The sequence below is a fragment of the Varroa destructor genome, unplaced genomic scaffold (assembly GCF_002443255.2).
Source record: "Varroa destructor unplaced genomic scaffold, Vdes_3.0 BEIS01000001.1, whole genome shotgun sequence".
Taxonomy (NCBI): domain Eukaryota; kingdom Metazoa; phylum Arthropoda; class Arachnida; order Mesostigmata; family Varroidae; genus Varroa; species Varroa destructor.
Genome location: NW_019211454.1, coordinates 32,172,932 through 32,188,104, shown reverse-complemented (window position 1 = coordinate 32,188,104; position 15,173 = coordinate 32,172,932). Strand labels below are relative to the sequence as shown.

The 15,173-nt window shown below is 47.5% G+C and overlaps 1 protein-coding gene across 11 annotated transcripts in view; it reads right to left on the bottom strand.

The window, feature by feature from the left end:
- The window catches only part of LOC111255504 (uncharacterized), a 20,941-nt gene extending 5,768 nt beyond the window's left edge, over positions 1-15,173 (bottom strand). Inside the window, exons 1-7 of one of the 11 annotated variants that reach the window (XR_015321570.1) lie at positions 13,254-15,173; positions 10,759-11,052; positions 8,709-9,374; positions 3,596-3,721; positions 2,748-3,170; positions 850-998; positions 133-272 (exon numbers count right to left, since the gene is read on the bottom strand). Coding sequence is in view for 10 of the 11 variants with exons in the window: in XM_086980607.1 (XP_086836733.1) it covers positions 68-297; positions 2,748-3,170; positions 3,596-3,721; positions 8,709-9,374; positions 10,759-11,052; positions 13,254-15,030 (3,516 nt within the window). In the remaining variant the exon portion in view is untranslated. Of the gene's footprint in view, positions 1-50; positions 298-849; positions 999-2,747; positions 3,171-3,595; positions 3,722-8,708; positions 9,375-10,758; positions 11,053-13,253 lie in introns of those variants that run through there. The other 10 variants (XM_086980594.1, XM_022817542.2, XM_086980603.1 and 7 more) reach the window with 10 other exon arrangements.

Here is a 15,173-nt window from a genome sequence, read left to right as displayed (position 1 = left end):
CTACTGACGTTTGCTGCTAACGCCGCGGCTGAAGCCGCCCATTCACTTGCCTGATATTTGAAGTGGGCTAGGCACAAGAAGATGAGTAGAGGGTCCCGCCCCAGTCGCAGTACTTGAGTTGCCCGGAGAAGTACCATAAAGAGCGGTAGGTGGCGCTACTGTGGTTGGTTCGTTGCTGCTCACGGGACTGATGTTCGTGTAGTCCGTGTATGGAGAGCTTCGACTCGCGAGAACTGGCGTTCCAGTTGGAATGGGAATGAAAGCGTGAGGCCCTGTGGACGACACAAGCGAAACACACTAACAACAACGTCTATGAGCAACATGGAAAAGCAGATCTGTGTTCGATAGGTTAATGGAAACGGGCTGAGCGGCACGGACACTGTTTTGCAGAGCACTTGCCAATTATTGAAATCATTGCGCCATTCGTTCCTATCAACACATCTGACACCTAAATATGTAGAATCAGGAAGGGAAATAGCATATATGCAGCATTACTGCAATACGTGCAAATACATACACCAACTGATTAAATGGATGTGCCATCATTTGATAGCACCACATACAGCCCACTATTATAAGAAATTGGATAAGTAAGCGGGAAGTCCATCAGCGAAAGCGGGTACTGGACAGAATGGAGGCAAATGAATGATGAAATTTCTGCCTTCGTCGTACAAGACAATATCAGTTAGGAGCATAGCTGACCACGGCAATCAAAGACCGATGGTAAATCAGGCTAGCGAGTTTGGGCTTTAGTACGTACGAAGTCTATTGTTAGCTCTTACAGGTAAGAAAAAAAGACAGCGGCAAGAAAGAACACTGAGGGGAGAAGCTCGTAAATAATTCGCTAACCACTCTCTTTTCACGACAGCTCGAAACCCGCCAGATGATCAGCATCGATCGGTCGCTTAACAGAGAGGCGCGTTACAACCGGCACGCAGCTGGCTGCTGGCCTCGTTGACAGGCTGGTGCTGGACACGGACGAAGAACTGTGAAGTAGCCTTGAAAAGGGAGAAAGCAAACGGGATAAATTGAGACAGAAAAAAATGGGACTCTTCTGTGGGATGAAGGGACGACAGAACGCAAGAGATTTCTAGTGGATAGCGGGATCCGTGCTAGAGGAAGGGTGTGGGAACAGACAGCAGCACAGCCACATAGCACCGTTGTCCGTTAGGCGGACTACGAAAGCAAACAGCTGCTAGACCTAGCAGCTCGCGGACCTGCAGACATAGCCTTCAGTATAGAATCCGGTGGTATGATCGGAGACTAAGGGACTGTACAGTTGGCACAGGTGAACATCTGCGGGCGGCCAGCACCCGTTTGGAAACTAATCACGGATCAATACGGTCCTACTCGCTTATCCACCCATGTCACCTAGCCACCCCCCAGTTACAGCGTTGCCTTCACTAGGAATCCCCTCCCGCTACTATTGCTACCGCCGTTGTTACTGTTGCTGGTTGGCTTGCCACCTGTGGAAGCAAGAGCCCATAATTTAGGAACCTATCCAATTCTCGAGCGCCATGAACACAACTATGGGGCCGTCGACGTTGCTAGTGTCGAATCTAACCACGAGCCGCTATCCTAATCGAAAGCGTCATAGGTTAGCTCGATGCGTTAGGGTTCGACAACGTAGAATGGGGCGGACAGTTGGTCTTCCGAACGAGCGGTTGGGTTAGCAAGAATTGAAAAAAGGAAAGAACTCAACTTTGTGGTACCACTATTATCGGTAGCTGCAGCAACAGCAGTGGCAATAGAACTATGAACTGGCATCGAACCAAGAGAGGTAGAGCATACCGCCTACTGCAACACTGAAAATGATAGTGACAATAGTGATATGGATAAGTTGAATTAGAACAGTGCGAGAAGGGAGAACAAGGAGATCCCGACAAAGGCGACCAACGGCAGCGCTTATGGGGTATGTGAAATGCGCTTTTTTTTACCTACCTTCTTCCTCCCTCTCTCTCTCTCTCCGTCTCCTCAATCACCCAGTCTTCCATTACTGCCTCATCGTCCGCTGTGACACCAATTTAGCTTTCATTCCTTTTTTGCATGAGAGACATTAAATGAAACCCAACCCAACCAGCACAAGACCAAAGAGCTCGAAATGGCTAGCTTTACGACCTAAAACGGTACGCACATACAAACCTGTGCACACACACCTATACATGTCCATTATTATCAGTATATATATATATATATATATATAGAGAGAGAGAGAGAGAGAGAGAGAGAGAGAGAGAGAGAGAGAGAGAAAGAGAGAGAAACGCTAGTACACTTCAATAGCCGTCTTGGTCGCCGCCACTACGCCGACCCCTAGTCGAGTTGGATGTTTGCTGTATTTGACGTCTGAGAAAACGACGAAAGCGAACGCGCGCACACGGAACGGGGGGATCAAAAGTATGAAAATATGCCAGAAGTAAAGGGAAAGCTAGAATGCCAGCAAGCGAGGAACGCAGCTAGACTAAAAGGAGCGACAGGACGAGTGGATGCAGTCGATGAGTCAGAGCATGACGCAGCAGGCTGGGTTGGTTTGGGTTGAGGCGAATGAACGTTGGACTGAGTTAGTGAAAACGAAGGAAGCAGCAAAAAGCGGGAGAGCGAATAGTATGTGGGACCTGGTGGTGCTCTTGCCATCACAGCTGAGACTACTGCTCCAGGCAGCTGCGGTTTTCGGTAGTTGCTGCTTCGGGTTTGCTGTTTTCTCGCAAACAGCTTTCGTGAGGCGCGAAGTGGCTGCCTAGCTGGCATACCTTGGAATGTGAAAGTTGTGGCGCCGGCGGTGCCGTGGGGCGTAGCCGGCAGATTGAGGTAGTGAGGTAGCGGAGACGGAGGTTGAGGTTGTTGTTGGTGTAGAGAGTGACCGGACATGGCACCGGGAACGTGAGAGATAGTGTGCACGTGCTGTTGAGCGTGGTGCACAAGGTTCGGGGATCGGCCTCTCGAGTGGCTGGGAGGCCCAGCGTGGCCCGCTTGAGGATCCTGACCAGGGGGGTATACGACGTATCCAGTAGAGCTGGGGTGGACGACGTGTCCAGTGCTTTGGCCAGACACTCGTATCCCAGACTGCGTCCCTGCTGCCGGGGTACCACTGCCAATGCAGCAGCCCGACTGCTGTTCTCGATTTTCAAGATACGACGGCGCATGGCTTTCTCGTTGGCCGCTAGGACTCGAACCTGTAAAGTGACGATAAAATCACCAACAAGTGCGACATCTAATGACAATGCCTAACATCTCTGTTGCTTCTGTTGCGTGCCTAGACGACATAAGCTCGCTGCTGCCACAAAAAGTTGTCACTTCCAAATCGTTCTATAGCAGTGTCGGAAAGCGTGTCGGATTCTTGGACATAGCGGTATTTTTCGCTTGTAGAACGCTTTTTACTCTTCTGAATCAGCTGGAAAATCTCCATTTGATTCTTAAAGCTTTTTAAATTATTGAAAAAGAAGGAGAAGGACGGGAAGAGATGATGTTCAAGCAGCAGCAGCAGCGATTCAGGCGTAAAGAAAAGGGTCTCCAAATACCACGAGGTAACGAAAACCCTTCGTACTCTTATCACAAGCTATGCAATAGTACGGCGAACTGCCGGTTCGTGCATACTCACAGGTGGATGAAGCCTTTGCCGGCTTGGGTCGGGTAAGGAAGTCGTCTCGCACCGAAGTGTCTTCCAGGGTCTTCTTCCCGCGTGACTCGAGCAGTCCCGGGGTGCTTCTACTGCGCCCCATCGCCACTGTTCGCGTAATGACAATATGAGAACGGCGCAGTAAATAGGCATCGCAATCATATACCGCATTGAGTTGCAACGGGAGCATCAGTAACAGCAGCAAAGAAAGGACCGCAAACATATGTAAGACGCTGGAAAGAAATAGTGTCTGTTCTTCGATATCCCACCGAAAATGAAAGCCCTTGAGTATCTCTTTTCCCGCTACGTTTTCTCTTGCAATTTTCGGCTGACTAAATCGATTTAGAAGAACTGCCCTCGTTTCGTGTCGTTGTATTTTTGCGCATGCTTCGCTAATCAGATGATTGGGTTAGGTACGACATGGTGCCCATGCTGATAGTGACCTCAATGTTTAGAGCAAAACGGATCGATGAGAAATTGCGAAGAGAATAAAGATAGACGCAACGGTAGACAGGTAATGAGAATTCGTCGCATATTGGCGTCGAACGCATTGAACGATAGCCAGGTAGACGTGTTTCAGCTGAGTTGCTGAGAGTGAACAGCAGAGCAAGGGAAAGCAGACGGTAACTTTAGCAATTTTGGGTCGTGTCGGTTCAATGCAACAGTACAAAGAAAAACCTGCAACTATCGGGCGCAGTTTCAAAAGCGAAAAGACTACTGCTTCGATAGTGTATTGTCGCCTTTTTTCTCCACCACTGTGTTACACTATTTCATACTTCGGTTATTCAGATAGTGCTCCTGTCATGTTTACAGATGGAAACGAACATTTATTATTAACATCGCCTTGTTCCGCTTCCTTAAACTAATAAAGATCCTAAACCCTGCATTACCAACAATTGATCCATTGATCCGCGTAAAAGAATCGTTCTGTACCAGGGATTTAAAGAGAACTATCCATGGAACGCTTGCTTCAACCGGATCAGGGTTACTGTGGCATAAATAATCAGATCTCGTTTAGTATTCCTTAACCTCTTAATTATTATGTTCAGCATATGTCGGGGTGTGCACGAGGAAAACAAATGCATTATGGAGCAGATACCACGCCTACCTTTTACGACAGCATTTATTCAGCCGTAAAGAAAGTCTACTGATCGACGCTGCTACGATAGTTTGTCGGTAGTGTTTTCCTGTTGACAGTTAGCTACGCTATTTTCCCAACAGTTTCTTTGACGATCTCACACCTCTGAATAATCGTCGATGTTGTTGTCGTCCACATCGTCGTCCACCGACACTGTACATACAAGCAAAGGGAGTCAGCGGTAGCTTAAAGAGCATCGAAAGCTTCGAGCAAGCAAAAAAAACGAGACACGAACGAGACGACAGGGAACGATAGGAGATGCAGGAAGTACGAAAACTGTAGGACAGAAGCAGCAAAATTGACCATTCGGTTACGGAATGAAAACACAGCGAAATCGAAGGGAGTGAATGAACAAAAAAAAAGGCCACATCTAAAAGGAGAAGCGGAAGCGCACGGGCCTACCTGAGCTGGAAGGACCGTTCCATAAAGAACACTAAATCAGTAAACATTCTTAGACCATATCCTGCTTCTGCTGCTGTTGCTGCTGCATCATCTTAAAGATAGGAGGAAGCGAAATAAAGCCGCGTAAAGTGGAATAGCTCGCTCATCGTCCTTGGGTAGCAGCAGGCGAATGTCAATACTTTCGCCGCGTTTCTCCTACCAACCGACGTTGATGACGAGCTGGTTCGCTGTAGATTTTCATGCTTTCATTCTATTCCCTTAGCTATCACGTACAATCACTGAGTCTTCATCGCCAACGAAATCAAATCGCTGACCGACACGTCAATCGTCCCAAATACACACATTCGCCGTTAGCCAAGCATGCAGAGCCCTGACAGTCTGCTTCTTCTTCGTCGATCTTTGTCGAAGAGCAGAGACACAGCGGGCTCATACAGGCATGGAAAACTTCGAACGTCTAATGGACACAGCTAACTATGACCCAACCGTATACTGAGAGGGGTTGATGGATGAAGGAGGATAGAAACATAGACCCAGCATATTTGAGTGCATCTATAAATTCACCACGAGTCATTCTATCTTTCTACGGCTCAGTTGACTATACTGCTGCTACGAAACTGAATATACTAGGCCAATTGTAGCGGTTGCCGTTCTGTATGTACGTGTGTGAGCTTGGTGCCTAAGGTACATATGTATGCGTGCATAGCAAACGCACGATTTACCTGATTTCAGCCCTCTGCTACTCATCACTTGCATTTCGTACAGTATACTACTACTTGCGACCTCATTCATATCTACTCTTATGTTTTCGATGCAGTCCCAGTTCGGACTTGTTTGTAATATCATATTAGTGAAGAGTGGATAGCCCAACTGTTTTCGTAAATATGGACTTCAGTACGCATGAATTAAACTAATGGAAATTTAGTTCGCAGTCAAAAGCATAAAAACAAACTGTATAATTTTATACTTATGTTCAACGTTACATGAAAAGCGCAGGAAATGGCGCGTATTCCCAATTTTATAAAGGTGTATTAATCGTTCGTGTTTGCTTCATAGGGAGAGTTTACTTGAACTAGAATGTTTACCAAATAACGTGCTTCCAGTGCACGTTATGCTCTATATATATATATATATATATATGAAGTGGAGCTTGTGGTACAATAATCTTGACACGTTAGTATTAGTTGTACTGTTTTAGTGATTAGTAAGGCTGCTACTGCTTGTGAGATCTTGCGAAAGGCCAAGCAGACTGGCCAAGACGGCAGACACAAACGCAAGAATATCTGCCCCGCACCAAGTTCTTTATTCGAACCGGCAAATGGTAAACCGCCCAAACACAAGAGAGCTTATATCTAACACATTCATCACACATAGGCCAGTCACTAGCAGAAGATAGGGTGAGCGAATGGCCGAGGGACCGTCGAAACGGGAGACCAAATCAGCTAAGCTGCTGCCCTGATTGTGTCCTTTATTTGCCTACTGGGTCTCAGCTTGAATCCTGTCAGTATTGCAGCCCTGGTAGTAGCGACTGGTTAGAGCAGCCGCAATAGCAGCTGCAGGCTGAGAGTACTGTATACGGCAGTCTGACATTTCGCTTACACGCTATACCATAGCATTATAGCACGCCTTTGAAAATCTTTTCCTAAAGAGACAGACGATGCCAACACGGCGAACAAGGCCTATAGAATCTACATGGTCTCGTGGTGTACATGCTGGATTTTTTTTGCATAGTCTTACAGAAAGGAAGAGTAGCTACTGGCCAGCAGAAGCAACGAAGCCAGCGGCTTCTTCTCCGCTCTGCAAGAACTGCCTGTCTGTCCGCGCTTTGAACGGCCATACAAGCCAACCCAACAAACCAGCCTCACAAAGCGGGTACGATGTGTGGTACTATGTGTAGACAAGTATGTCAATGTAGGTATATTCTAACATTGCTAGTTGCCACCACAGCCACGTACACTGTCCAGTTGGTTAGCTCGTTCGCCAAGGGGCTTTTCGCAGGAACGGAGATAAGACGTGGAGCTGGCTAGCATAACCTTGAACAGAAGAAACGGCAATAGCAGGGCCCCTAGCACAAGTTGGTTCTAGTCAGCTACTTTCGTCTTGCGTTCAGCCTGAACCTTTCTAAGCGCTATTGGTACGAATATTAGGACGCTCTATATATGGCCGATCACAGAAGCAGCAGCAAATCCTACAGATTTATGCTACCGTCCTTACTTGTCACACGCTACTATACTGACTCGAACGGTTTCTTTTTCGGGCCTCTTTTCTATCTCTTATGTCACTAACCGAACTAACAAAACATTCTCAGCATTATTATGACGCATAACTTAAAGAATGCAGGGCAACCAGTCAGCGAGTCACGCTATCGACCACTTCGCTAGGCCGTTGACCGATAAGAAGCAGATTCTCAATTTATTGTTTCCTGCATTAGATGCACCTTATGCTACCTTTATTGAATAAAAATCCGTGCATGTCTGTGTGTATGCAGCCAGGTATGGTGGCGCTGGGCTCTCATCACACCCACGCAATACCGTGATAGCCCATAGACGACGCCGATACAAGCGTGAATCAACAACACTAGCTACTACCTCCTACGTAGCCTCTAACGTCCAAAAAAAGGGCTAGGAGCCAGATCAAGCATCCGAATATCTGTATAATAAATACATGGTATAGACATCGGCCACAGAGGAATTTTGTAGAATCATGCACAATACGTCATATCAATTGACTCACACGTTCCGATAAATACGTAACTGCCGTCTCGCAAAAAATATGTATGCATTTGGGCCTTGATGCTGCACTGTATGTAACACTGCTAATAATGCTATGACAGAGTTATGTTTGGTAAGCGATCAAAATGATTTTATTAACCTAACATAGGCAGGGGGTGAATCAATAAGGGCTTGAAGGTAGGAACAATAAGCGGTAGATCTACAAATTGACAGAAGGTCATATTTATAGCATTTTTGTGTACATGGTATCAGAAGAAAAGCTGCTGATTGGCTTTTTCTAACCCCACTTTTGTGATTTTTAACTCACTTCTTGTTCCCCATCTGATATGTATATTTACGATTATATTCGCTCTGATAAATGCGCTAGTTTGCTACGGCGTAGTATCATTGCTAGAATATGCTAACTGCCTCAATATCTTCAGTTCAAGTAGAGCATTTCTAATAAATCACTCGTTCCCATTTCATTCATCTGTTAAATTAAATCAATTCAATCAACTAATAAATCAATCAGTCGCTAGATTCATTCATTCCTCAATGCGATGCTACAGGTTTATCTTTTAATAAAATTAAACGAAAGAGTCTTTAAAATCTTCAACAAACCACGTTTGTTTGATGCTGATTCTAAAAAAAAACTGCTTTCTACTGAAGGCGACGGCGAAACGATGCTTGCTAGCGTTGCGTATCAAGTTATAGTCGTAGGGGACGCGAAAAACAAACAATGACAAATACATAACAAGGAATTAAAGAAGATCGAATATAAAAACAATAAACAAAATAAAGTTTCAAGAAATAAACCAACAAAGAAAAGAACCGCGTCTATGCGCACCTAGTATCGTTTCTCTCTGAGCGCAAACATTTTCTGATCTGGTTTGACACGCATCCAAACACCGACCTTTCTCAAGCTCAAGCAGTTCGTCGGCGAGCCCTGCTTCGGAAGCGTAGACCCTAGATCTGGCGGCCCGATCGAGCGGGTGCATGCGCGCATAGGGGTAGTTGGACGCAGGGAATGCCGGCACACAGCCGGTGAGAGCGTCACAGTACAGGCCAAAGCTGCCCGCGGCGCCCTGCAAGGAAAAGTGCCAGGCCCCGGGGACGCCTGAAGGATGAGATAGGCACGGATGTCCCGGAGGGCCCAGGTGACTCAGGGGACCGGCGTGGGCTTGGGTCAGCGGCGTCAACCACCTACTTTTCTTGATGGGCTCCTTTTTGTACTTTTCTAGGCGTTTCACGGCGATTGCTTCGAGTCGCACTCTGGCGGCTGGATAATCCTTCAGCACGTCCCACATGTCATGCTTGTACAGGCAGAAGAGATCCGAGTAGCCGACTGAACGTACCGACGCCGTGCGTCGATTGCCCGCGGTACCCATGTTGAGGATCGAAATCTCCCCGAAATAGCTCCCTGCACGCAAGGTAGCTAGCACCGTTTTGCCATCGTCGGCCACGACCTGCAACTTGCCCCTGTTCACAATGTACATTTCCTTTCCAACCTCGCCTGAAAGCAACAAGGACAACAACAATAATTGAATAATATGAGAACTGATAGAATAGAAGATGACGTGAACCATGTGACAAATTAACACAAGACAGACACAACGGTACGTATACGTACTTGATCTGCTAATAGTACTAGAGGCCATAAATTGGCCTTGATGGATACTTGTGTATTTACTATTACCTATATTTTACCTGCACTGTACCAATCAAAACGTATGCATGCAGACACAATGTGGTGCTAGTTATGTGCTAATCGAACCACTGACTGTGGCTCTATTCCGAACGGCGCATGCCGCGACACCGACCATGCCTGGCTTGCCACGGTATTTCGAGCATACACCTATTCGTTTTTACAGTTGTATACGCATTGCCGGTGACAGTATCTGTTTCTCATCCACCAACGTCACTTCGACGTCGATGGAGACTACCACGATTCAGGCCCCACTAAAACCACCAGCACCGCTCAAACGGATGCCGACTTCGGCGAGTACCAATGTAAAGATCGATTTATAATAGATCGTATGCATTACGTTATGCAATGGCCTGTTAGCCTGTATTAGAGAAACAAGGCGTTAAATTGTCGGCACCACGCTTAGTAATAGAAGAAAGCAAATGTCCTTCCACTATTACAGTGAATGGCGAGAAGCTAACTTAAACTTGAGCTAGCAGAAGTAGTTTTGTTGTGCGAACATGCAACGTGATTCCATTTTGACACAACAACTATGTCGACATATACGAAGGTTTGACGTCGGAAATTACTTTTTTCTTCAATCGTACTATAATAGGACCATAATAGCGCGCAGCTGCGTATACATGAGATTACTTGAGGCGGTTGCGTGAGATACTACCGAATATGTAGATCTAAGTACCTTTTTGCTGTTTTCGATCTTGGTTATAAAAGTAAGCCTACTTTAATTATACCTCATACGTTGCCTCAGTCAAGAAGTGCGCTTGCGTAAACAATTTTCAGTGAAGATAACGAGAATAATTTCTATGTGTGCTCATGCAACTACGGGACCATCACTTAAAGAACGACAATATTTAAGTGTTTATACAGGTTGGGTTTCAGCTAACTGGCTCCCCATCGGAGATCCAGTGGAAAATTGTGTATGCGGCGTTTAAACGAAGTTTACTAGTGATAATAAGGCGAACAGGAACGTATCAGTTCCGCAAGCAATGACAGCACAGAACGTAGTGACCGTTAAAGAAACGATGTTCTGATTACCTAACAATATAAAATTTTTCTACTATACGAGTAGATGCACAGAACATGCAATGCTATTGAGGCCCGAGCTTGCCGTATCGATGGTTAGGGCTGGCGCGGGGTGATAGGTGGAACACCCCCCCCCCCCCCCCCTGACTGAGCCGCTTCGTTAACTGACCTTTTCTGCATATGTAGTCTCCCGGTGAAAACAGCACGGGCCGAAGTCGAAGCACTAGTTCACATAGGAAGCCCGCCTCAGTATTCTGGAAGATCTCGACACGCTTGAGTGTGTCTAGGTGCACATGGATAGCTATTTCGGCCTTTAGCTTGTCGGGCAAGCAACCGACAGACCGCTCCTCATCCGAAGATTTCTGCGTCATCCATAAGTAGTCAAACCATCGAATTACCTTATTTTGTAGATGATCCGGAACATGGCGCATTCGCATATACGTTTTGACCGCGTCGAGTTTTGCTGTAATACACCAAAAGACGCACCAGATGAGAGCGTTATTATTATAAACAGGAGTGAAAGTTGTTGTTGTTGTAATATTAGTATTGTGGCCTGTTATTGATGGGTCATCAGCACCAACATGAAAACTATATTTAGCCACGGCAGGTCCTCTACTCAATCGTCCAATGTTCAGGGAACATCTCGACTAACTGTTTTTCATAATTGCACAGATCTGGGCGTACATTGTTGATTAATAAGCAGGCAGGCAAGCTGCTTAACGATCGGCCGATAAAACGGGCATGGGAGCAGCTCAAGCACAAATCCGTTTCCTCACTTCAGCACAACCGGTAGGCAAAGCATGCCCAAAGAAGGCAAAGGCTGGAGAGATAAAGATCAAGCACTCAATCACGAATGATCTGTCACGTTGTAAGCATTCCCGCGCCCCCGCATAACCTTTATTCGTTCCTTTGTTAGGAACATCTTAGCGTGTTCTGTTTTTTTACACAGTCGCAATCGTCGCGGCCAATACCGGCATCGCACTCACGACGGTAAAGAATAGCGTCGAAGTCTTGCCGCGCGTTCCTTGCCGTTGCTCGTTGCCTTCTGAACGCTGCGACTGCTGCTGTCGCTACCTCTGTATTTCTTTAGATCTCATCTTTCAGAGCTCATGGCGGTCGATTTGCGCCTACACGCAAAACCCCACAGCTTGCCTGGTCGAGGAGCATGCAAACCGAAGAACCCGACTGGCTCTGCTCCTCAAGCCTTATCAGCCCTAGCTCCCTAACCAAACTTTTACTTCTCCCCGACAGCACAGAGGAAGGCCAATGCTTATTTTCATTCCGTTCTGTGGTCTATCCTTCGACGCTCTTTGAAACTCAATGAAACCACCTTGAGGCGGACTGTTCATATAATCAAATTGGACCATAATAGTTTTCAAGCAAGGATGCCCGTCGTTCTTCTATTGTCGCCCTGTGCAATCGTTGCTCGATTCTCCCTCGTCCTTAATATATCTATTACCTTATGAATATTGGCTGATTGAAACGACTTTTGTTGTTTCTTTCTAATTAGCATGTTAACTACAGTGGTTTCATAAATACTTCTTACTTGTCTTCTTTCTGGCACAGTGGGGTTGCACGAGAATGTTACGATAATTACCAGGCAAGAGATGACATTCTCTAAGAGACATGGGCTAAATAGCCTTCAAGGACACTGCCGTATTCTTCGTCAACGCCTGTCCTGCCTTGAAACTCCCCTGCACCCCTATCGCTAGCTACTCCTCGAATAACCGAAAGCAAAAGAAGACATTCAGATGAGTTTCCGTTGGGCTCCACTAACACAAAGTCCCACTGCCTAAACAGCTCGGTTAGGGTCTGTTGCCATGCCCTCGAAGTGCTTGTGGAGTGGCAGACGCTAGAAGGGTAGGCAAGCGCTGAAATATGTAGATTTGCGACTATGTACTCTTCTTTATTTTCTGGTTAAGGGCCAGCGGTACGACAGGCTGGTCTGCATCCGGCGGCCGATGACTGAGCGAAGGTGTTGATCAGCGGATCGACAATGATCCATCGCTCATTAGCATCACCAGTATTTCGTTGTGCTTCAGTAGTTTTCCATAAATTGGTATCGAGTCAAAAAGGAAATACGTCGCCAGCACGATGCAGAAGCGGACACATAGTTAAACACGCATGTGACGGTGTCGTTGAAATAACTGAACTTGTACCGCTATGTTCCGTTAGCCTGCAACCCAAAATAGCCCTTAACCCCATTGAAAAAAGCAATGTTCCGTGTTATTCGCTCTTTGATCCAATCCCTAATCTACGTATATGGATGTAGTTTGCTGTGTCATCTCTCCATATCTATTACGTGTTCGGCCACCACTTTACAACGTAAGCAACTAGAATTAGGTTCAAAATGATAAAAAGAAAACGACATTGCTGACCCAAGGGTTACACTATGTGATTCCAACTGTAATATTTGTTTGTCTGATAATGGTCTGTGCTTATAGTATTATTAGTAGAATAATTGTACGGCCAAAAACGGTCAGGAGAGGCGGATATATCAGCCTATGACATGAGTTTCACTAATATTTAATATTATGGCAAGACAAGCTGCCGCTGCCGCTGCCATAGGTAAGCAATTGTTGTTGTGATTGTTTTTCTTATTGTTGTTACTGTGTACAGAGTGTTTGTCCGCGTATCCAGCTGTACTGTTGTACTCATACCAACCTTGAAACTCTTTTCGGGCAGCACTGACGTTCGTGACAATATTGGCTACATGGCCGAGCACCGTAGCGAAAAGGAATAGTCCTAAAACAAGCTGTATGACGAGGAACAGGTATTGGCCTTTAGTTCGGGGTCGAGGCAAGTCACCTACGGTGGTAAGCGACAGTGTCGACCAGTAAAACGCGTGCAGGTACTCGCACATGGTATCGTTGCCGCACAGCGAGTTGTTAAACCAACGCTCACCCGAGCCGAACACTTCGTTTTTGTCGATGATGTGCGCGATGCACGCGTTCCAGTGAAAGATCACGAGAACGTAGTGCGTGAGATTGATGGCCCGAAATACGTTCGGGTAGTTGGTGTGCCGCTCTGTCCGATCCAAAAATGCCCAAAAGCGGTAAATCTTGACAAGACGAAAACCGCGTAGAATCGAGTTGAAGCGGATCGATAAATAGAGGAAATCTAGCGGCAGCAGGCACAACGCGTCTATGTAGAACATAGTTGAGTTCAGGTAGTGGTTGCGCAGCTTCTCGCCATCTGTCTGAAGGACACCCTCATCCAAATAACCTGTCCGAAAGTGGAAGCAGATATCCAGCACGTAGAGGAAATCTGCCATGTAGTCGAGAGTGAACCATACGGGAAGCGTCTCCATCGTAATTTCAGAAAAGCTAAATCGATAAATTATTACCCAGAAGTTGTACAGAAATGCTATGCTGACCACCAGTGACCAGTAGTAGCACAAACGGCCAGAAGGGTCAAATACAAACGTCCAACGACAGCCCGATTTTTCTGCAAGGTCCCACTTTTCGAACTCTCTTTTGATTTCTTTGCGTCGCTGTTCGCGCGTTTTCTTCGGTATCTCAACGGCGACCTGGTCGGAGCGAGTAGGACCCGTGGCCGGCGACTCGGGCCGGTTGCCTGTGGCCCCGGACATGGCCGGGGCCCCGTTCTCCGGCACTTTCCCGGCGACGGTCTCCACGTCAGGCGGCGAGTAATCCGATGTGGCCTGTTGACTGCCGACCCCGGCGAGCGACACGTTCGAACGTGATGTCGTCCGAGACCGTAGCTGAGTACCCCCGTCCGCCGGAGACTGGGTGAGGCCGGCGCGCGTCCGGAGCCCGGCCATGTCAGTGGTCGCGTCCAGTGGTGGCTGCGCCAGTGTGGCTGTGAGACGCGAATGCAGTGAGTTAGTCTCTAATGCCGCTTCTAAACTACTTGACGTATCAGGAAGTAATCTTTGAGTGCAGATGTTGGAAGCAGTGGCCGCCGCCGCCGCCGCCAAACTTTGGCTGGACGTGGATGTGGGACAGGTACGGACCGCCAGGCGATTGGCGCCGAAGCCAGTACTGCCAATAGTGGCGCCGCCAGTGCCAGACGGCGCGTCGCGCGGATCGACGCCGTCGGCCGAACCCAGCGGGGTGAGCGACGACGGCCCGTTGTGGCGACCGAGGCTGGCAACCGCAACAGTATTACTGCTGCTGCTGCTGCTACTGCTGCCCCGAAGGATGGACTGCTGCAGTTGGCCGTACGCTCTTGCAGCCGACGACGATTGCTGCTGCTTCTGCTGTTGCTGCAGCTGTCGTTGTTGTAGCGAATTCGGCGGTGGGGGGCCCCCTGCTGCCACTGGAGCTGTTCCTCCAAGCTGCTCAAAAGATTGAACCACGCCGATGCCGCTGCCGCCTGAGTCGTCCAGCCCTGTTCTCCAACCCTGGCCAGCATTACTCGACTGGCGGCTAGACTGCAGCGAGGCCGTTGACGAGGACCCCCCGTTGGCGCGCCGCATGGTCCACGAGCGGAGCCACACAGCCCACGCCTACACCGCCGCGTCGTTTAAGAGACCATACGTATGATAATATCGAGTATGAGTATACTGGGTGCGTCGCGTCGTCGCCACTACGGATTCTGACGATATCTGTGATAAGATTG